The 21,345-nt window shown below is 40.4% G+C and overlaps 1 protein-coding gene across 4 annotated transcripts; it reads left to right on the plus strand.

The window, feature by feature from the left end:
• Nucleotides 1–29: 29 nt before the first annotated feature.
• MRPL30 (mitochondrial ribosomal protein L30) lies at nt 30–14,796 on the plus strand. 4 transcript variants are annotated; one of them, XM_027554681.1, is made up of 7 exons: nt 49–137; nt 1,272–1,444; nt 7,025–7,102; nt 9,005–9,085; nt 14,036–14,182; nt 14,416–14,489; nt 14,568–14,796. In XM_027554681.1, the coding sequence occupies exons 3-7, from the start codon at nt 7,052–7,054 to the stop codon at nt 14,698–14,700; spliced, it is 486 nt and encodes a 161-aa protein (XP_027410482.1). In that variant the 5' UTR covers nt 49–137; nt 1,272–1,444; nt 7,025–7,051; the 3' UTR covers nt 14,701–14,796. The 4 variants fall into 4 exon arrangements, with proteins under 4 accessions (XP_027410483.1, XP_027410482.1, XP_027410484.1 ...); XM_027554682.1 differs by lacking the exon at nt 1,272–1,444 and having other exon boundaries at nt 30–137; XM_027554683.1 differs by lacking the exon at nt 1,272–1,444 and having other exon boundaries at nt 78–162.
• Nucleotides 14,797–21,345: the final 6,549 nt, after the last annotated feature.

Below are 21,345 nucleotides of genomic sequence, written 5' to 3' on the forward strand. Positions count from 1 at the left end.
GAGAGTCGGCAGGAACTAAAGTGCTGCACTGTGTGTACGCACTGTTACGGCCGAGTTTGAGTGTGGCACTCTGGGTCCTTCCTCGGCTCCTGTTCTCAGTGGTTAACTTAAGGCTGAGAGACTTCTAGCAACTGCTGGTGAGTGGGGAGTGAGTGCCTGAAGGTATTGCACTTTTGCTAGGAGCATATATCTGGGAACCCTATGCAGAAGAGGATTGATTTTGTCTATCCAGTTCTGGGTTTACGGGTCACAGTAAGCTGTATGGGCCTGCGGCCAGGGTTGGCCCTTGGTCTCCCGAAAAGCCGCTTACCGCCTGGATCACGTCTCCCGGTTTGAGGGATCCCGGGATGCGGCCTGAGGAGCCCCGCTTCCTGGAGCTCGAGGGCTGAGCGTCCCCGGCCTGGCAGTCTGGCGGGAAAGGGTGTTTTAGCATTTTCTGTGCTTCTGTTTTATCCGTAACTTTGGCTTTCTGCTGGGGTCAGCCTAACGAATTGTTAATGGTGACACAAAATTGTCTAATTTAAAAATTGCTGCATTTTAGAACGCAAACCCTCCGGAGTTGGCTTAGTTTACCTTTTGGGATTTCCCTGACGGTCCAGTGGTTAAGACTCCTCGCTTGGGCTGCAGGAGGCGTGGGTGCCACCCCTGGTAGAGAAACTTAAGATCCCGCTTGCTGTGGGACGCAGGCAAAAAAAAAAAAAATTACCGTTTTACCAACAGTCGTGATTTTGCAACCGTGTCTTGATCGCCACCTACTCAAAGCTACTTGTTCTGCGTTGTTTTGTTTTGTATTTTCCCAAGAGGCACTTAGGAGGGCTGCCTAGTAGGCATTAGAGTTCAAAAAAGAGGCATTTCTTGCCCTCAGAGATGTCAGTTTGTTCAAAGGGAAGTTCTACGTTCTGCGTTCCTTCCCGACCCCCATTTACTATTAAATAGATGTCTTGCCTCTTTAGAAAAGGAATTAGTTTTCTTTTTTTAAGAACAGTTACATGTACGGTCATTGTAAAAGAACAGCAACAAACCTATCAGACAATACCAGGGGTGGAAGTTTGAGAAAATAGCTCTGGTAGCCTGCCCTTCTGTCCTCAGATATGCTAACGTTTCTCTGATAGGCTTCTAGAGTTTCACAGACATTGCTCTCTCTTTTTAATGGAATGGAAGTGGGATCATACTCCTCATGTGTATGTGTGTGTGTGTGTGCTCAGTCTTGTCCAACTCTTTGTGACCCCATGGACTGTAGCTCACCAGCCTCTGTCCATTGGATTTTCCAGGCAAGAATACTGGAGTGAATTGCCATTTCCTACTACTCCAAGGGATCTTCCTGACCCAGGGATCGCACCCATATCGCTTGCCTCTCCTGCATTGGCAGGCGGATTCTTTACCTCTGCACCACCTGGGAAGCCCTGCATTTATTTTCCTGGCTTTTCATCTGTCCGAGAGAAAGGTAGTTGTACAGTGAAACAGTATAATTGCTTCAAGGTCTTTAATTGCTTCAAGAGTTATGTGCCTAATTATTAAGAACAACTTTTACTTTATTGAAAGTTAATGACTTTTGACTATCACACCTTCTGAAGTCTGGAAGTGAAACTTCATTCAGCGAAAATTGAGTGGCTGCTACAAGGCTGTGCTACTTAGGTAGATGCTTGAAATATATCTGTGAATAGATAGAGCAAACCAAAAACAAAACAAAATTTTAAAATCTTTGTCCTTGTGGAACTCACATGCTATTGGGTGGAAACAGATGGTAAACGACAAACCTAACAAGTAATTAAATTATGTTAGAAGATGTTAGGGGCTGTGGAAAGAAAGTCAAGTAGAGTAAAAGACATTGGGAGTGCTGACAATTGTCCTCTGGGTCAAAATGTTAAATAATGGAATCAGGGTAGACCTCATTGAGAAGATGAGATTGGAGCCAGAAATTGAAGGATGTGAGAGAATTAACTATGTGGATATCAGGGACCTTCCAGTAGAGGGAATAGTCAGGGGAGTATGCCTGCCTGGCAACTTACAGGGCTTTCTTGCAGCGGGTGTGTATAGCAACTGAGCAGGAGAATAATTGGAGATGAAATCCTCAGGGTGGAAGGTTAAGGACTGGCTGCCAGTCTAAAATGAAGAGGTGTTAAGTTAGAAGTTTTCAGTCTAGTAGTAAATAAACTTTAATTTTGGAGTAATTTTAGATTTACAGAAAAGTTATGCAGATACTAATATGTCCTATATACCCTGCCTGTCGGGAGCCGCGTTAGGCATTACTGACAAAATGGAGGCATGGCCCTAAACCCCCTCCCTTTGTTCCGCAGGCACGGACCCGGAATGAAGGAGTTAGGCTTTGTGATTCTGACTTGTTTTTCCCTTTCCTCGGCTGAGTTGACTGAAGAGAATATTAAGGTGCTTATTGTTTTTGAGAGGAGCATAAGAAGGCATAAAGCCTTTTGCAGCTGTGCTCAAAGAGTAATTCATAAAGTTAATCACTGACATTTGTTCAAGGACTTTTACAAAAAGTGTTCCAGGGTGAGCACACAGGCCGCAGCTTGAGGCCATGGGAGGGATTGCTATCTGAAGCCCATTTGTGAGAAAAGTGTTTATGGCAAAAGAGTTTGCTGAATTTAGGGCTTAGGAATAATTAAAATAGAAGCTAAAGATTTAAGGATTGCTGTAGTGTTAGCATATTCTACTATAGCTTATAGAAATTAGGGACTTTAGAGATATTATTAGGTAGAAGCCCTTTCTAAGAAATAGTGAGCTTAGGATACTAGGGGCAAACAGGACTTAGAAAGATAAGAAATAAACTGAGGAATGTGATATGCAGCCCAGACATTAGCATGAGTTACAGTGTATTCACAAAGACACATGAGAAAAAGTAGATAAGAGAATCGGTAAGGAAGGAGCTCCTTTTGAGGGGCAACAATGATTTCTGGAGAAAAATAAATCTGGGTCCATGGGAACTAAAAATATCAAACCTCTGACCTACTGCTTTTGTAAAAGTATAATAGAGAATCATAAGCTTGAAATAAAGAGGCAGTCCAAGAAAAATGAGAGGCTGCCTCAGTTTCTCGCCGACACCGCTCATCCCTTCAGGCTGAATCCCTGGCTGCTGGAGCTGGACTCCGGCACCTGCCCACACAAAATTTCCCTTTATTAACATCTTACATCAGTGTGGTATATTTGTTATAATTGATAAGCCAATATGAATACCTTGTTAACTAAAGGTCGTACTTCATTCAGGTTTTTTTAGTTTTTGTCTGATGTCCTTTTACTCTTTCAAAATTCCATCCAAGGTACCACATTATGTTTAGTTGTCAAGTATTCCTCTTGACTATGACAGTTTCTCAGACTTACCTTGGTTTTGATGACCGTGACAGTTTTGAGGTGGTCAGGTATTTGAGGAAATACTGGCCAAGTATTTTGTACAATGTCCTTCAACTGGAGTCTGTCTGATATTTTTCTGTTAGAGTGATGAAAGGGGTTTTTGGAAGGAAGACATAGAGGTGAAGTGCTGTTCTCGTTCTGTCATTCCGTACATGCTATCAGCTTGGCATTTATCACAGCTGATGTTAATCTTGATCACTTTGAAGATGTAGTGTTGGTTAGATTTGTCTAGTGTAACATTATTCCCTCCTCCCCGCCCACCCGGACTTCTTTCCTGACTCTGGCAGAAAGTCTTTAAGCATACCCCATGCTTAAGTGTTGATAGCTTTTCTCCACCTCTTTAAGAGGGGAGTATCTACATAAATTATTTGAAATTCTTCTGTAAGAGAGTTTTTTTTTCCCCTCTCTCTCATTATTCATCTGTTTATATCAGTATGGATTCATGGTTAGTTTATGTTTTGGGTTATATGCCAAAACTGTATTACTTACCTTGTTGCTCATATTATTTCAGCTGTAGCTGCTGGGAGCTCTTTCAGTTGGCTTCTAGTCCCTTTGACATACCCCCGTCATTTTTGACTTTTTTGAGTAGTTCCTTTCTAGCACTACAAGATGCTCCAGACTTATCTTTATATATGCTTTATATATGCCTTGCTACAGCTGTGTAATCAGCCTTTTCTCCAAGGAGTCCTGGTTCTTTTTATCAGAGAATGCTATTAGGAACTAAGATCTTAGCACTGGGTGTGCTCATTCCTATTGGGATGCCATTGTTTTTAGGTCCTCTCAGCTAAGAGGGCCAACCCATGTATGTATATGTATCTATAATTATTTCTATATCCATCACATCTTTATTTAGCTAAATATTAGTTCCAGCACTAATCCTGTGTCATCGGATGACATAGATATTCTACCCTTCCTCTCTGGCTTGTGTGTAACCACCTACTCTAACAATGAGAAACTGGCTCTTTGGAAGGTTTTGAGCAGAGGTGTTGATATTACCTGATTTCAGATTTAGTGAGATGATTGCTGCTGTAGGGAAAAGACCTTGGGGAAATTAGAATAGAAGCTGCTGCTGCTGCTGCTGCTAAGTTGCTTCAGTCGTGTCCGACTCTGTGCGACCCCATAGACGGCAGCCCACCAGGCTCACCTGTCCCTGGGATTCTCCAGGCAAGAACACTGGAGTGGGTTGCCATTTCCTTCTCCAGTGCATGAAAGTGAAAAGTGAAAGTGAAGTCGCTCAGTTGTGTCTGACCCTTAGTGACCCCATGGACTGCAGCCTACCAGGCTCCTCCGTCCATGGGATTTTCCAGGCAACAGTATTGGAGTGGGGTGCCATCGCCTTCTCCGAGAATAGAAGCGGGAAGGCCAGTTAGGACACTTTGCTTGGAATCTAAATAAGAGAAAGATTTAACAAAGAGCCAAGCTAAATAAATTGGATTAGTACCTAACTTTGTGCTTAGGTACCTACTATCTTTGTTAGTACCTAAGAAAATACTTAACTTTGGAGGAAGAAGTATGGTAGGGAAAATAATTTAGATTGTTTGATTGGAGGGCTGGAGGAGTAAGCATCTCTTCTAAAGAAGCCTTGATACAAAGGATCTAAACAGCCAGCCAAGCAAACTGGATAATTTGAAGTAGAAATTGCTGTGCTGTATTGTAATCTTTGAAGTATAAAATCTGAATGATGGTTATGAAATTCTGATTTACTTCTGAATTCTCGGTTGAGTGGACCATGGATGAAACCCATTAATTGATTCAGACATGCATCAACAAACCCTGGGTACCTGCTGTCTATCAGATGGTGTGCTAGATGCCACAAGTATAGAATATGAATAAAACAAAATTTTTGCTTTGGGGGCACTCAGAATATAGTAGTTAGCTCTTCTAAAACTGATACAGAATTTTGAAATACTGGTTCAGTTGCTGATAATTTTTCTGAAGTCAGGCCCTTTTAGGGGGACATCTTGTATTAATTTCCCAACTTCATTGCTTTTTCCACACCACAGGAAAAACCTGCAGAGCTTGAGTGAGCCAGAATCTGGTAGACATTGAAATACAGCACTTACTTTATTTTGGCATAAGGTTAGGGTACTCTTATTATAGCTTTGTAATAACTTAATGATCTTATAATAGTAAAAGTTACTATCTATTAAGGGCTTCTGATGTGCCAAGTACTGTTCTAGATGTTTTTAGAATAATTCATTTGCAAGATAGGTGTTATTTTCTTTCTGTTCTTGGAGGCGGGGGTGGGGGGGGAATTGAAACATATGAATTAAGTCACGTATCCAAAATATATTAAGGCATGTAGTTCATGAACTTAATCTTTCTACGTTCAGTTTAAGTCAGTGTGTGTGTGTGTGTGTGTGTGTGTGTGTTAGTCACTCAATCATGTCTGACTCTTTGTGACCCCATGGACTCTAGCTCACCAGGCTCCTCTGTCCATGGAATTCTCCAGGCAAGAATACTGGAGTGGGTAGCCATTTCCTTCTCCAGGGTATCTTCCCAGCCCAGGGGTCGAACCCAGGTCTCCTGTATTGCAGGTAGATTCTTTGCCCTTTGGCAAAGGGAGCCACCAGGGAAGCCCTTAAGTCAGTATACTAGGCTATAATTGTTCTCTTTCTAAATAAATGTGACTTTTACTTTATAAAAGCAGTGCATGTTCATTAAGAATAGTTTAAAATGCAAATAAGCAAAAAAGAGCATCCTACTGTTCTTAACAGAAAGGTATTAGGACTTAATGAAAATGTAATAGAAGAATTAGGTTCCAGACCATATACTCTCTCTTTTTTTTTTTTTGACACTCAAACACATCTTTTTATTATATACTAAATTTAAAAGTACAAATCCTATTAAAAATGCTTATGAAACATTATATACATAAGTACTGTCAAATACTATCAGATTATGACATTATGTACATTTGCTAAGGTTAACTAGAAACAGAACAACATTCATAACTTTGCTGATAACGAATTTCAGAAGTCAAATATTTTAATTAACATTTGGCAACTTTGAAGTAGTGATCTGCACAGGAACATGTCTGCAGAGGTAAAACAGTGAGAACACAACGGAAAAATACAGGTATTCCTGCCCTCAGTGTCAATAAGGAGATCTCGTCTTCATCCTCTTAAGTCAGAAATTAAAGTGCATAAGACCACCAGGAATACCTGATTCGGTTGTACCCTGAAGCTGGAGGCTCTTGGGTGAAATGACTGACCTCTCTGGGATTCATTTTCCATATAAATAAAGTAAGAAGATCATTAGTTCCAATTAGGGGTTGGGATTTCTTCAGTCCTTTCCAGCTCTTTCTTTTTTTGTTATACTAGAGGAAAGCATTCTTTATCTGCCCTCCCTGGTGAAGATTTTTTGAATGATAGTAACCTCCACTGCCCATTTTTGTTGTTGAGATCAACTTAGGGTTTAACTTTTTGGTGAAAATGGTACATGGTTAATGTATAATTACTGCCTATGGTTTTCTTGAACTCTGACTAAAACATTTATTATAACTTAATTCTTGTCTTTATTGTATTAAAACAACCAAGATTGTACTGTTAAACATCCAGCTTTTCAATTTGCTCAGCTTTTTGTTACTACAGAAATGGGGGAGCTATCCGTTTCCAAAGCATACGTGACCCACAGATCTATTTTTTTCGTCTCACAGCCTCTAAGGAGAACAGCCACCACATCCATGGCAGGGATTTTGCGCTCAATAGTTCAGAGGCCCCCAGGGAGACTACAAGTAAGTGTTTCTTTTCAGTAATTATCTTTTTCAGTTGTCTTGCTGTTCTATTCCTTAAGAACTTTTTTTTTGGGGGCAGGCAACAATATATATAATTTACGTAGCATTTATATTGTATTTACATAGCATTTATATTGTATTAGGTATTAAAAATACTCTGCTACTGCTGCTAAGTAGCTTCAGTCGTGTCCGACTCTATGCGACCCCATAGATGGCAGCCCAACAGGCTCCTCCGTCCCTGGGATTCTCCAGGCAAGAACACTGGAGTGGGTTGCCATTTCCCTCTCCAATGCATGAAAGTGAAAAGTGAAAGTGAAGTCGCTCAGTCGTGTCTGACTCTTCGAGACCCCAAGGACTGCAGCCTACCAGGCTCCTCTGCCCATGGGATTTTCCAGGCAAGAGTACTGGAGTGGGTTGCCATTGCCTTCTCCGATCCTTAAGAACTTTTAATCTCTTTTGTAATTAACAAAACATACAGGCAAGTTAAATTTTTAAGTTTCTTTATATATTTTTTCTTTTTTTTAATGTTGAGAGTTGATTTTATTTGGTTTATTTGCTGTTTTATCCCTAAAGAATTGAAATCACAAAAGACCTTTTCCTGGAGAACTTGCTGGTAAAAAATGACTAGTGTTGATCCCCCTTTGTTCACCTTAATCTTTTTAGATTTTTTTCCCTTCAATTTTAAAGAGAGTCCATTTTCAATCTTAGGAAATTATAAAAATGTAGAAACATAGAAAGAAGAGAAACAATTTCCTAGAGATGATTTATGTTTGTACTTTCATGTATTTCCTCCTGGTCTTTCTTTTAGAAATTGCAGTGGAGTAGCCTAGTCTACTTATGAGGGCCAGAGTCTAGGTAGGCCTGCAATTAGATGATGATAATGTCAGGTGCTTGAGATTCTTACCTTAGCCTCAGATTAATCTTGAGTGGTCAGTATTATTTCCTGGTGGATCAGAGCCTGTGTCCATCACTTCCCCCCACCCCCCGCCCCCATTCCTTCCTGCTTATTCTCCCAGTGCCCTCTGCTGTCCAGGGAAGGCATAGAGGGAATGATTACTGCCTACCCAGAGGAATTTCCTAGTATGAAGGATTGGCAGTGAATCCTTTTTCTTTGGCAGCCTAGGAGAAATACTACCGGAGGCTTGTAGAAAGAGGACAGGAGACAGGAACCCAGAGTTGATGGCACTATTGGGACTAGAAAGAAAACTGGAAACTCATTTTGACTTTCTTTTACATTGTGTTGTTGAAGGGTAAGTTACCGTATGTTGTCTTGAGCGCATTGATGATCTGTAACCTACAGGCCAGGTTCAGCCCACCATCTGTTTTTGAAAAAGTTTTATTAGAACACAGCCACAACAATTTGTTTATATATTGTCGATGGCTGCTTTCGCCCTGCGGTGACAGAGCTGAGACTTGGCTCTGGGAACCATGTAGCCCAGAACTGGAAATATTTATTGTCTACTCCTTTACAGAAAATTATTGCCAATCGCTGGTTTAAACATTTATATTAATATTTAATGTTAGTGGTAAGATAAGATGTATTCATTCAGCTAGGTGGTTGAGATAAATGTTCAATAATTACAGGTTAGATAAGAATAGGGCTTCCCTGATGGCTCAGACAGTAAAGAATCTGCCTGCAATGCAGGAGACCCAGGTTCAATCCCTGGGTTGGGAAGATCCCTGGAGAAGGAAATGGCTACCTACTCCAATATTCTTGCCTGGAGAACTCCATGGACAGAGGAACCTGGCAAGCTAGAGTCCATGGGACTGCAAAAAGTCATACAAGACTGAGCGACTAACACAAGAACAAAAAGAATAGACTTTCGTCACCTAAAAATAGTAGGTTTGGGTTTCTGCACTAGATAGAGTGCTAAAAAACAAATGTTTTATGTCATATTTTAGACGGCAACAAAAGGTGTGGAACCTCTTGTTTGTGTAGACTGGATTCGTCACAAATTTACGAGGTCAAGAATTCCAGATGAAGTAAGAACAAGGTTTTGTTTTCCTGTTACTATTTTTGAAAAACATGTTGTATTTTGAAAGGTACTGGTTTTTGTAATATTGGAAACTTTGACGTTAAATTATTTGTCAATATAGGTAGAAGGGTAGAGTTTTAAACATAGTGTGATTTAGGTAAATAATTATTAAAAATAAAATTGTGCTACTGGTCTTTTAAGTAGTGGATTTTTTATCATCTCAGAACCTGTTTATTCCAAAAAATATTATGTTTTTTTCCCTTAATATTTTGTGTTTTCATATCACCGTTGTCCTGAGAAAACAAACTGTCTTCCTCCTGCTCAGACTGTCCCTGTGGCTCTTGGTTTTCACTCTCTATCAACTGTTGCTAATTTGGATCTTCTCTGCTAAACTTGTCTGTACCTATCATTCTTTGAAAAAACTCTGGCTAAACCCTCAATAGATTTTTGTTTTGTTTTCTCCAAATTTTCAGTATTATGGTAAAATGCATAAGATATAAACTTTAGTATCTTAACTGTTTTTTTAAGTGTACACTTCAGTGATATTATGGGCTTCACTGGTGGCTCAGATGGTAAAGAATCTACCTGCAATGCAGGAGACCCTGGTTCAGTCCCTGGGTGTGGAAGATCCCCTAGAGAAGGGAATGGCAACCCACTTTAGTATTCTTTCTTGGAGAATTCCATGGACAGAGGAGCCTGGTGAGCTACAGTCTAGGAGGTCGGAAAGAGTTGGACCCAACTGAACGATAACACTTTCACTCAGTGATATTAAGTACTTTCAGATTATTCTGTGACCATCACCAGCATCCCTCTCCAGAACTCTTCGTCTTACAAAATTGGAACAACTCTGTTCCCATTAGACAGTAACTCCTCATACCTTCTTCCCCCAGTCTCTGGCAACCACCATTCTCTACTGATTGTTTAAAAGCTAAAACAGTATTACTGTCGATTATTTTGATACCCTTAACATGCTTGATGTTCTTTTATCAGAACTCTCTTTTTTTCCAAGTCATGGTCTGCAACTACATTGTCATATCTTTCCGTGTTTCTTAGACTGTAAACTTCTGGAAGAAAAGGATAGGTACAGATGTTAACATTTGTTTAAAATATGGAAGGCAGTGATTTTGATCGCCAGCTGTAGTGAGTGTGAAAACTTTCCAGCCTCATAGAAATGACCGTGAAGTGTGCATCTGTAGCCCGTTGCTTATCTCCCAGACTTACTCCTGTTTTCTCAAATAATTTCTAAACCTTGCTGCTTGGATAACCCATAGGTATTTCAAGTTATCCAAAATTGAGCTCATTGTCTTACTTTCCCTCCAAATAACCAAACTAAAAGAACATGCTTGTCCTGTATTAGTGATGTCAGTTGATCCTCTGTCTGATTTCCCAGACTGAAAACCTTTGAGTCAGTCTCAACCCCGTCTGCTCCCTCACCCACCACAAATCCATCTATTTTGCTGGCCAAAGTCCCTAGATCAGTCCTTTTCTGTTCCAGCTGCTGTAATTCAGACCCTTAAACCATGTCCCTAAGTCCTTCCTGAGTTTTTTTTGTATCAGTCTCCACCTCCAGTTCTTTTGAAAGAGTTTTCTTTCCAAGTCTATCTTTGAAATGTCATATTGTTTCAAACCTCCAATAGCTTTATATGCCTTCTGGAAATTTCTAAAGACTCAGCATAGTTGAGCTTGGTTTAACCCCCCCTGCATTGCTTTTCATGTTTTTTTTTCCTACTTTATTCACATGGAATCACTGACTTTTCCTGAATATTTCATGCTCCTCACACCATTTCTTTATGTCGTCTCCTTTTCTTTGGTGTGCCTACCCCATCCTGTGTCTGCCACCATTCTTCTCACCCAATATTTCATCAAAAGCTCTAGAAAAATACCCTTCATCCCACCTTTTTGGAGACAACCACTGCCCACACCCTCCATGTACTCCTCTTTCACGTATTTTTAAAGATGTGCATCATCTTGGCTGTAATGCTTCTCTAGCTGCTTTCATCACTTAGCAATGTAACCTGATCCTCCATGGAGAAATTAATGATTGAATAATATTCTTTGTGATTAAAGTAACATCTTTCTTTGTCCTTCCTCAGTCTGTTTCCCCAAAGGTATGACTCTCGACTTAATGTTTTTGAGACCTTTCTACATTTAAGGGTGTGTGTATGTGTGTGTACATGTATACACACATATATATGGGTTCCCTGGTGGCTCAGTGGTAAAGAATCTGCCTGCAGATTTGTGACCCCATGAATCACAGCACGCCAGGTCTCCCTGTCCATCACCAACTCCTGGAATTCACGCAAACTCACATCCATCGAGTTGGTGATTACATCCAGCCATCTCATCCTCAGTCATCCCCTTCTCCTCCTGCCCCCAATCTCTCCCAACATCAGAGTCTTTTCCAATGAGACAACTCTTCGCATGAGGTGGCCAAAGTATTGGAGTTTCAGCTTTAGCATCATTCCTTCCAATGAACACCCAGGACTGATCTCCTTTAGAATGGACTGGTTAGATCTCCTTGCAGTCCGAGGGACTCTCAAGAGTCTTCTCCAACACCACAGTTCAAAAGCATCAATTCTTCGGTGCTCAGCTTTCTTCACAGTCCAACTCTCACACCCATACATGACTACTGGAGAAACAATAGCCTTCACTAGACGGACCTTTGTTGGCAAAGTAATGTCTCTGCTTTTCAATATGCTATCTAGGTTGGTCATAACTTTTCTTCCAAGGAGTAAGCATCTTTGAATTTCATGGCTGCAGTCACCATCTGCAGCGATTTTGGAGCCCAAAAAAATAAAGTCTGACACTGTTTCCACTCTTTCCCCATCTATTTCCCCTGAAGTGATGGGACTAGATGCCATGACCTTAGTTTTCTGAATGTTGAGCTTTAAGCCGACTTTTTCACATTCCTCTTTGACTTTCATCAAGAGGCTCTTTAGTTCCTCTTCACTTTCTGCCATAAGGGTAGTGTCATCTGCATATCTGAGGTTATTGATATTTCTCCCGGCAATCTTGATTCCAGCTTGTGCTTCTTCCACCCCAATGTTTCTCATGATGTATGTACTCTGCACGTAAGTTAAATAAGCAGGGTGACAATATACAGCCTTGACGTACTCCTTTCCCTATTTGGAACCAGTCTATTGTTCCATGTCCAGTTCTAACTGTTGCTTCCTCACCTGCATATAGGTTTCTCAAGAGGCAGGTCGGGTGGTCTGGTATTCCCATCTCTTTCAGAATTTTCCACAGTTTATTGTGATCCATACAGTCAAAGGCTTTGGCATAGTCAGAAAAGCAAAAATAGATGTTTTTCTGGAACTCTCTTGCTTTTTCCATGATCCAGCGGATGTTGACAATTTGATCTCTGGTTCCTCTGTCTTTTCTAAAACCAGCTTGAACATCTGGAAGTTCACGGTTCACGTATTGCTGAAGCCTGGCTTGGAGAATTTTGAGCATTACTTTACTAGCATGTGAGATGAGTGCAATTGTGTGGTAGTTTGAGCATTCTTTGGCATTGCCTTTCTTTGGGATTGGAATGAAAACTGACCTTTTCCAGTCCTGTGGCCACTGCTGAGTTTTCCAAATTTGCTGGCATATTGAGTGCAGCACTTTCACAGCATCATCTTTCAGGATTTGAAATAGCTCAACTGGATTGCTGTCACCTCCACTAGCTTTGTTTGTAGTGATGCTTTCTAAGGCCCACTTGACTTCACATTCCAGGATGTCTGGCTCTAGGTGAGTGATCACACCATCGTGATTATCTGGGTCATGAAGATCTTTTATGTACAATTCCTTTGTGTATTCTTGCCACCTCTTTTTAATATCTTCTGCTTCTGTTAGGTCCATATGATTTCTGTCCTTTATGGAGCCCATCTTTGCATGAAATGTTCCTTTGGTATCTCTAATTTTCTTGAAGAGATCTCTAGTCTTTCCCATTCTATTGTTTTCCTCTATTTCTTTGCATTGATCGCTGAGGAAGGCTTTCTTATCTCTTCTTGCTATTCTTTGGAACTCTGCATTCAGGTGTTTGTATCTTTCCTTTTCTCCTTTGCTTTTCACTTCTCTTCTTTTCGCAGCTATTTGTAAGCCCTCCCCAGACAGCCATTTTGCCTTTTTGCATTTCTTTTCCATGGGGATGGTCTTGATCCCTGTCTCCTGTACAATGTCACGAACCTCTGTCGTGGTATAGATGAAGCAAATACAGAATCCTGCTACACATAGTGATGTGGAAATTTGTTTTTTTGTGGTGTGGAAATTTGGTTGTTTTTGCTCAAGAGTATATTGTGACCATCCTTCAAAGTTAGTACCTACAGAAGTGGTAAATGTAAGCCTTATTTATTTTAATAGCAGCATTAAATTCAGTAGAATCCAACGTAATTTATTTGCATCATATCTGATTTAGTTATATTATTACTAGTTTTATTTAGAATGTAATAATTATGACTATGCAATAATCATAATTTTTTAGCTATTGAGGAATATGGATATGGCCTTTAAATGTTTCAGTATTACAAATAGTGTTATACATATATCCTTATTTGGGGATGTAGCCCAGTACATACTTCTTTTTAATAATACCCATGTGTTATTGTAAGTTTATATTTATCCCCTCCTTGAATGGGGTAGGGGATGCAGTTCAAGGCCCATCGGTATAGTGCAGTGCCTTCTCCTGGCATTTGTCATCCGGTTCCTCCTGCTTTGTTCTTTATCAAAACAAAACAAAATCCCTGGCTATGTGATGTTTTTCTTAGTGCATGAACTCCTTTGACTTCATCTGTCTGAGTAGTTGGACTGGTAGAAATGTTCAATTTGAGGATGAAGATTGTAGAATGATTAGATATGAAATCATAATGTAGTTGTGTGAAGTTTTTGTTTTTTTGTGTGTTTTTTTTTAAGAAAAAAAAGGGGGGGTACATTGAAGCTATGTTGAAAATTTATCATTTATAGTTCTTCTTTCTAGGTTTTTCGGCCTTCACCTGAAGATCATGAAAAATATGGTGGGGATCCACAGCAACCTCATAAACTGCATATTGTTACCAGAATAAAAAGTACAAAAAGACGTCCATATTGGGAGAAAGATATAATAAAGATGCTTGGGTTACAAAAAGTATGTACCTGTTTTAGTCATCTTTAGTGTTGTTTAAATTTGCTGTAAATTTTCCACCTTTAAAACTTTTAACCTACTTATTCAATATTTCTTTTGTTTAAATGTATTATTTCATGTAATGTATTAGAAAGTTTGATTTAGATAGAAGGAGACTTCACCTTAACCTCTTCCTGACACATGGGACCATCTGCACTGTTGAAATTGATCCCTAATGTTGTTTCCTTTGTTTGTAGGCACACACTCCTCAAGTTCACAAGAATATCCCTTCAGTGAATGCAAAGCTGAAAATAGTTAAACATTTGATAAGGTTTGTTATTTGTTATTCTAGCAGTTTCTTAAAATGTGTTACCTGGTATGACACTAACAGCATCCTCTCATGTCACAGAATCAAGCCCCTGAAGCTGCCCCAGGGTCTCCCAACAGAGGAGGACATGTCCAACACGTGCCTGAAGAGCACTGGCGAGCTGGTCACGCGGTGGCTTCTGAACCCAGCGGACCAGGAAGCGAAGAAGTGCTGACGGCCCAACAGCTTCAGAGTAAAAAGTGGAAGTCATTTCTATTTAAAGATGGTGAGAAAGTTCTCATTAAAATATTGAAAAAATTCTAATCCTTTTCACTGGCTAAACATGGTGTGATTCTTCCTTGGTGTAGACTTGGAGGTTTTAGTGCTATTAATTGGTTTAATTCACTCCCCACCCCACCCTCGGTAGTTTATCTCCCCTCCCCCCCCAACCACCCCCCAGTAGTGAACTGGAAAATGGGTAAGAATAGCAATGTTTAAACACGTGGGTTCAGGTGACACCTTAGCAATCATCATTAACTTTTTTAAAAACTGGTTTTCTCATTTGGATTCAGCACACTCTATGAGTAGCCCTTTAAAAACATTTTTTTTTAATTTTTAATTGAAGGATAGTTGCTTTACAGTATTGTGTTGGTTTCTGCCAAACATCAACATGAATTAACCGTAGGTATATATATGTCCTCTTGAACCTCCCTCCCCATCCCATCCTTCTAGGTTGTTACAGAGCCTATAAGTAGCCCTTTGAGTAAAGAGTGTGTTATGTGTTGGGGAAATCCAGAGCTGACCAGATGTGGTTCCTGCCCTAAAGGAGCTTAGTCTGCTCTGTTGGAGAACAGAGATTCAGCCAGAGGCATTAGATACCGGGTATAGCTTGACAGATTGCTGTGTGCTGTCATCTCTATAAGTTCATATGTGGACTTGGCTTCATTCTATTCTTTAACACCCAATAGTATCTATTTTCTAGTTATAAATCTCATTTGGCCTAAACTTTATTGATATTCCTTGAATTCTTAGAAACCTCTGCCAACAGTTGAGGTTTATTATTTAAAAAAAGAATGAGAAGGGACAAATTCTATAGGGAAAGTTATTTCCTTTCCTTTATTTCCTTTTCAGATAGTTGTAGGGGTGGGGAGAAGTAAGAATTTTAGGAGAGGTTTAGTACTTGGAGATCTGTGGCAACTGATAACTAAAGATGATGCTGAAGACTCGGAATTCTATTGCCCTTTATTTTCCTTCCTTCAACTCTCCTAAAACCTGGCTCAGGCAGCAGTAACATTGGCATACTCACTGCCTGTGGTCCTGTGTCTGTCCTGTCAAAGTCTAGGCATCAAGCAGAAGTGCTGCCTGAAGTGAAGCCAGATCCATGAATTAATAAACTTCAAGGAGTCACAGTTTCAGTTCCACAATTACTGACCATCCGGTACATATATAGCCTGGAGAGGATATAAAGCGGAAGGATACTAACTTCACAGGGCTGGTTCTAACTGGTTCAAGTGAAGTCACTCAGTCGTGTCCAACTCTTTGCGATCTCATGGACTGTATCCTACCAGGATCCTCCGTCCATGGAATTTTCCAGGCAAGAGTACTGGAGTGGGTTGCCATTTCCTTCTCCAGGGGATCTTCCCGACCCAGGGATCGAACCCAGGTCTCCCACATTGCAGGCAGACACTTTACCATCTTTGCCACCAGGGAAATCCCCCCAGCCAGGGAAATCCCCCATTCTAACTGGAGAGATACCTATTTGCCACAACAGAAGCTGTCCATGCTGGAGTTAGCTTGAGGCCAGTTGTGGATATGAAAGTTGCCCCTGCTGATGTTTTCCCATCTTTTAGTGGGCTAATACTGTTTTACATGGGGAGAGGACCATTGGTTAATTTTTACCCAAAGAGTCTAACAAAGTTTGGATAAGTTATTTTAACCTTAGCTATGCCTGACTAAAGGAAAATATCTAAATCTTCATTTGGATGTTTAGAAATGAAATTGTCCAGAAGAGTAAAAGCCTGTTGGGAGATGAGCACAGGCTAGAGCGTTTGTTTTCTGTTGTCGTGTGACAGTACCACAGTCTCAGCCGCTTAAAACCACATGTGCTCATTACCCCACTGTTTGTCTGGGTCAGGCATCTGGGCATGGCTTAGCTTGCTAGTCCACTTAGGGTCTGACAAGGTTACAAAAAAGGTATCAGCCAAAACTGGCCTCTTGTCAGAGCCTTGACAGAACAGGTATCTGCTTCTAAGCTCTCCCAGGTTGTTGGCAGAATTCATTTCCTCGTGGCTATAAAAATCAAGGCAAGCTGCTTCTTTAAAAGCAGCATCAGAGTGAGAGACTCCAGCAAGATGGGTGCTACCTCTTAGGTTATCATGTAAATGCAGTCATCTGGATTCTATCTCCTTTGTTGCATTCCACTGGTTAGAAGCAAGTCATGGGTCCAGCCCACAATCGAGGAGGAGGGAAGTTCCACAAAGACATGACCACCAGGGGCTGGGATCAGGGGGCCTCCATGAAGTTGATATGCCAAGCCTGGTCAAGTCCATCCTCAAGCTGGACAAGGGGAATCCCGAGATTCATACTCCTTTGCCTCCCATCATTTCAAACCTTGTGAAGTGAAGTGAAGTGAAGTCTCTCAGTTATGTCCGACTCTTGGCTACCCCCTGGACTGTAGCCTACCAGGCTCCTCCGTCCCTGGGATTCTCCAGGCAAGAGTACTGGAGTGGGTTGCCATTTCCTTCTCCAGGAGATCTACCCAACCCAGGGATCGAACAAGGGTCTCCCACATTGCAGGCAGATGCTTTACCATCTGAGCCACTTTGTAGGGACTTCTCCCCTGTCTTTGTGTCTCTGAGAATTGCTTTATTTCACAAGGTTTGTCTGGCCAGTCCTTGGTGAAACCATTGGCCCTTTGGTCAGGCTCAAGGGAGATAAAGTTACCTAAGTACTATCTTTTTAAGAGCCTCTCCAGTTCCCAGGGTCTTCTCAATCTAAATGGTGCCTCTTTCAGTCCAAACACCTGTTTTCTTCATCTTTTCTTGATAACAGTACTGTTAATAGTATGCTTACCATTCTGTCACAGTTTCACCAAAGTTTGGAATTGCACTGGCCACTTTAGGAAGCTTTTGCCATGAGCAAAATTGTGTGTTTGGGAGATACTTTAGAACAAAAAGAAAAGAAATCTCGATGAAGACATTATTTGTCTTGTTTTTCTTTAAAAAAATTTTTAAAAGACTTTTTTTAATGTAGGTGGTATTCTTCCCTTCTTATATTTTGAGGAGTATTAAGTATTGACTTTCAAGCACATAGCTTGATAAAAATATCAAGGGTCTAAATTACTGTGTAAATCATCTGTCACCTTTTTTATAGTATACATGTCACAATCTGTTTTATACATTAAAACTTTTCTCAACTTTAATATCTTAGGTAAATAATTATTTAATTAAGACTGGGGGACTTCCCTGGCAGTCCAGTGGTTAAGATTCCACACTTCCACTTCAGGGGGCGCAGGTTCAATCCCTGGTCAGGGAGCTAAGCTCCCACATGCCATGCAGCCCGGCCAAAAATAAAAAAAAAAGACTGGAAGTCTGGACAGTTTCCAAATAAGAAACAGATACAAAACATTAATCACTAAATAAAAATTTTACCCTTATTGCTTAGCATGGCAATCTAGTGACAAATGATGAAATGCCTTTGATTAAGATTACTTATATTTCTTTTTCCCTTGAAAGTAGTAAGATGATATGAAATGATTGGAGAAAAAAAATAGCCAAACAATTTTTCATTTTCTGTCCTCTAATTTTCTTCATTGTTTGGAGAAAAAATTATTGATCACTTCAGTTAATGATAATGCATGTGTACCTGCTCAGTCAGTCAGTCGTGTCTGACTCTTTGACCCAGTGAACTGTAGCCTGCCAGCCTCCTCTGTCCATGAGATTTCCCAGGCAAGAATACTGGAGTGGATAGCCATTTCCTCCTCCAGGGAATTTTCCCAAACCAGGGATGGAACCCAAGTCTCCTGCATTGGCAGGTGGGTTCTTTACCACTGAGCTACCTGGGAAGCCCAGAGGGAACATACCTCAACATAATAAGGGCCATATACGACAAACCCACAGCAAACATCATTCTCAATGGTAGAAAACCTGGAAGCATTTCCTCTTAAGATCAGGAACAAGACAAGGATGTCCACTGTCTCCACTATTATTCAACATAGTTTTGGAAGTCCTAGCCATGATAATCAAAGAAGAAAAAGGAATAAAAGAAACCCAAGTTGGAAAAGAAGTATGCATAGAAAATCCTAAAGATGCTAACAGAAAACTACTAGAGCTCATCAATGAATTTGGTAAAGTTTCAGGATACAGAATTACTACCCAGAAATCTCTTGCAATCCTATACACCAAAAACGAAAGATCAGAAAGAGAAATTAAGGAAACAATCCCATTCACCATCAGATCAAAAAGAAAAAAATTCCTAGGATTAAATCTACCTTCAGTTCAGTTCAGTCGCTCAGTCATGTCCAACTCTTTGTGACCCCATGAACTGCAGCACGCAAGGCCTCCCTGTCCATCACCAACTCCCGGAGTCCACCCAAACCCATGTCCATCGAGTCAGTAATGTCATCCAATCATCTCATCCTCTGTCATCCCCTTCTCCTCCCACCTTCAATCTTTCCCAGCATCAGGATCTTTTCAAATGAGTCAGTTCTTCACATCAAAGTGGCCAAAGTATTGGAGTTTCAGCTTCAGCATCAGTCCTTCCAGTGAACACTCAGGACTGATCTCCTTTAAGATGGACTGGTTGGATCTCCTTGCAGTCCAAGGGATTCTCAAGAATCTTCTCCAACACCACAGTTCAAAAGCATCAATTCTTTGGCACTCAGCTTTCTTTATAGTCCAACTCTCACATCCATACATGACTACTGGAAAAAACCATAGCCTTGACTAGACGGACCTTTGTCGGCAAAGTAATGTCTCTGCTTTTTAATATGCTGTCTAGGTTGGTCATAACTTTCCTTTTAAGGAATAAGCGTCTTTTAATTTCATGGCTGCAGTCACCGTCTGCAGTGATTTTGGAACCAAAAAAAAAAAAAGTCTGACACTGTTTCCACTGTTGCCCCATCTATTTGCCATGAAGTGATGGGACTGGATGCTGTGATCTTAGTTTTCTGAATGTTGCACTTTAAGCTAACTTTTTCACTCTCCTTTTTCATCAGGAGGCTCTTTAGTTCTTTGCTTTCTGCCATAAGGGTGGTATCATCTGCATATCTGAGGTTATTGATATTCTCCCAGCAATCTTGATTCCAGCTTGTGCTTCATCCAGCCCAGCATTTCTCATGATGTACTCTGCATATAAGTTAAATAAGCAGGGTGACAATATACAGCCTGATGTACTCCTTTTCCTATTTGGAACCAGTTGGTTGTTCCATGTCCAATTCTAACTATTGCTTCCTGACCTGTGTACAGATATCTCAAGAGGCAGGTCAGGTGGTCTGGTGTTCCCATCTCTTTTAGAATTTTCCACAGTTTGTTGTGATCCACACAGTCAAAGGCTTTGGCATAGTCAATAAAGCAGAAATAGATGTTTTTCTGGAACTCTCTTGCTTTTTCAGTGATCCAGCGAATGTTGGCAATTTGATCTCTGGTTCCTCTGCCTTTTCTAAAACCAGCTTGAACATCTCTAAGTTCATGGTTCAAGCCTGGCTTGGAGAATTTTGAGCATTATTTTACTAGTGTGTGAGAGGAGCGCAATTGTGCGGTAGTTTGAGCATTCTTTGGCATTACCTTTCTTTGGGATTGGAATGAAAACTGACCTTTTCCAGTCTTGTGGCCACTGCTGAGTTTTCCAAATTTGCTGGTATATTGAGTGCAGTACTTTCACAGCATCATCTTTCAGGATTTGAAATAGTTCAACTCGAATTCCATCACCTCCACTAGCTTTGTTCATAGTCATGCTTCCTAAGGCCCACTTGACTTCACATTCCAGGATGTCTGGCTCTAGGTGAGTGATCACACCATTGTGATTATCTGGGTCGTGAAGCTCTTTTTTGTAGAGTTCTTCTGTGTATTCTTGCCACCTCTTAATATTTTCTGCTTCTGTTAGGTCCACACCATTTCATCTTTGCATGAAATGTTCCTTGGTATCTCTAATTTTCTTGAAGAGATCTCTAGTCTTTCCCATTCTATTGTTTTCCTGTATTTCTTTTTACTGATCACTGAGGAAGGCTTTCTTATCTCTCCTTACCATTTTTTGGAACTCTGCATTCAAATGGGTTATCTTTCCTTTTCTCCTTTGTTTTTTACTTCTCTTCTTTTTCTCAGCTATTTGTAAGGCCTCCTTAGACAGCCATTTTGCTTTTTTGGATTTCTTTTTCTTGGGGATGGTCTTGATCCCTGTCTCCTGTAAAATAAATCTACCTATGGGGGCAAAATTACTTTTAAAAAGTAATATCAACAAAAAATAAAAAGTAGGGGGAATTGATCTTCCTAGGTTAGTTATATGTCCATTACATACATTTCAGTGAATATATTTTTTAAGTTAAACATAGTCCTTGGACACAAAGACTGGTACCATAAAAATATCTTATAGAAGTTTTCTCCACTATTCTGAAATTAAAAATTCTCCCCTTGCCCCCACTCCCTTTATTATTATGAGTCTGAACAGGTACTAGGGAACAGCTTCAGTTAAATGGAAATCACCAGAGGCTCTTGGCTTATTTCAGTCTTTCTTCACCTCCAGTAGCCAAGATGTGTATCCACCTTGTCTAAGAACCACAGCAGCAATAATAAAAGTATGAAAACTTCAGTTGATTTAGTTCTTGGGTCTCCATTAATCTTAATGGCTTCCCATGCTGTGCTATATAGACTCCCACTGACAGTAA

This window comes from Bos indicus x Bos taurus, chromosome 11, assembly GCF_003369695.1.
Source record: "Bos indicus x Bos taurus breed Angus x Brahman F1 hybrid chromosome 11, Bos_hybrid_MaternalHap_v2.0, whole genome shotgun sequence".
NCBI classification, from domain to species: Eukaryota; Metazoa; Chordata; class Mammalia; order Artiodactyla; family Bovidae; genus Bos; species Bos indicus x Bos taurus.

Bases quoted from the DNA above. Each gene is read 5' to 3' on its own strand.
- MRPL30 (XM_027554682.1), top strand. From the start codon at position 7,052: ATGGCAGGGATTTTGCGCTCAATAGTTCAGAGGCCCCCAGGGAGACTA. The intron at 9,086-14,035 runs GTAAGAACAAGG...TCTTCTTTCTAG, and splicing joins GGTCAAGAATTCCAGATGAA to GTTTTTCGGCCTTCACCTGA. The intron at 14,490-14,567 runs GTTTGTTATTTG...CTCATGTCACAG, and splicing joins ATAGTTAAACATTTGATAAG to AATCAAGCCCCTGAAGCTGC.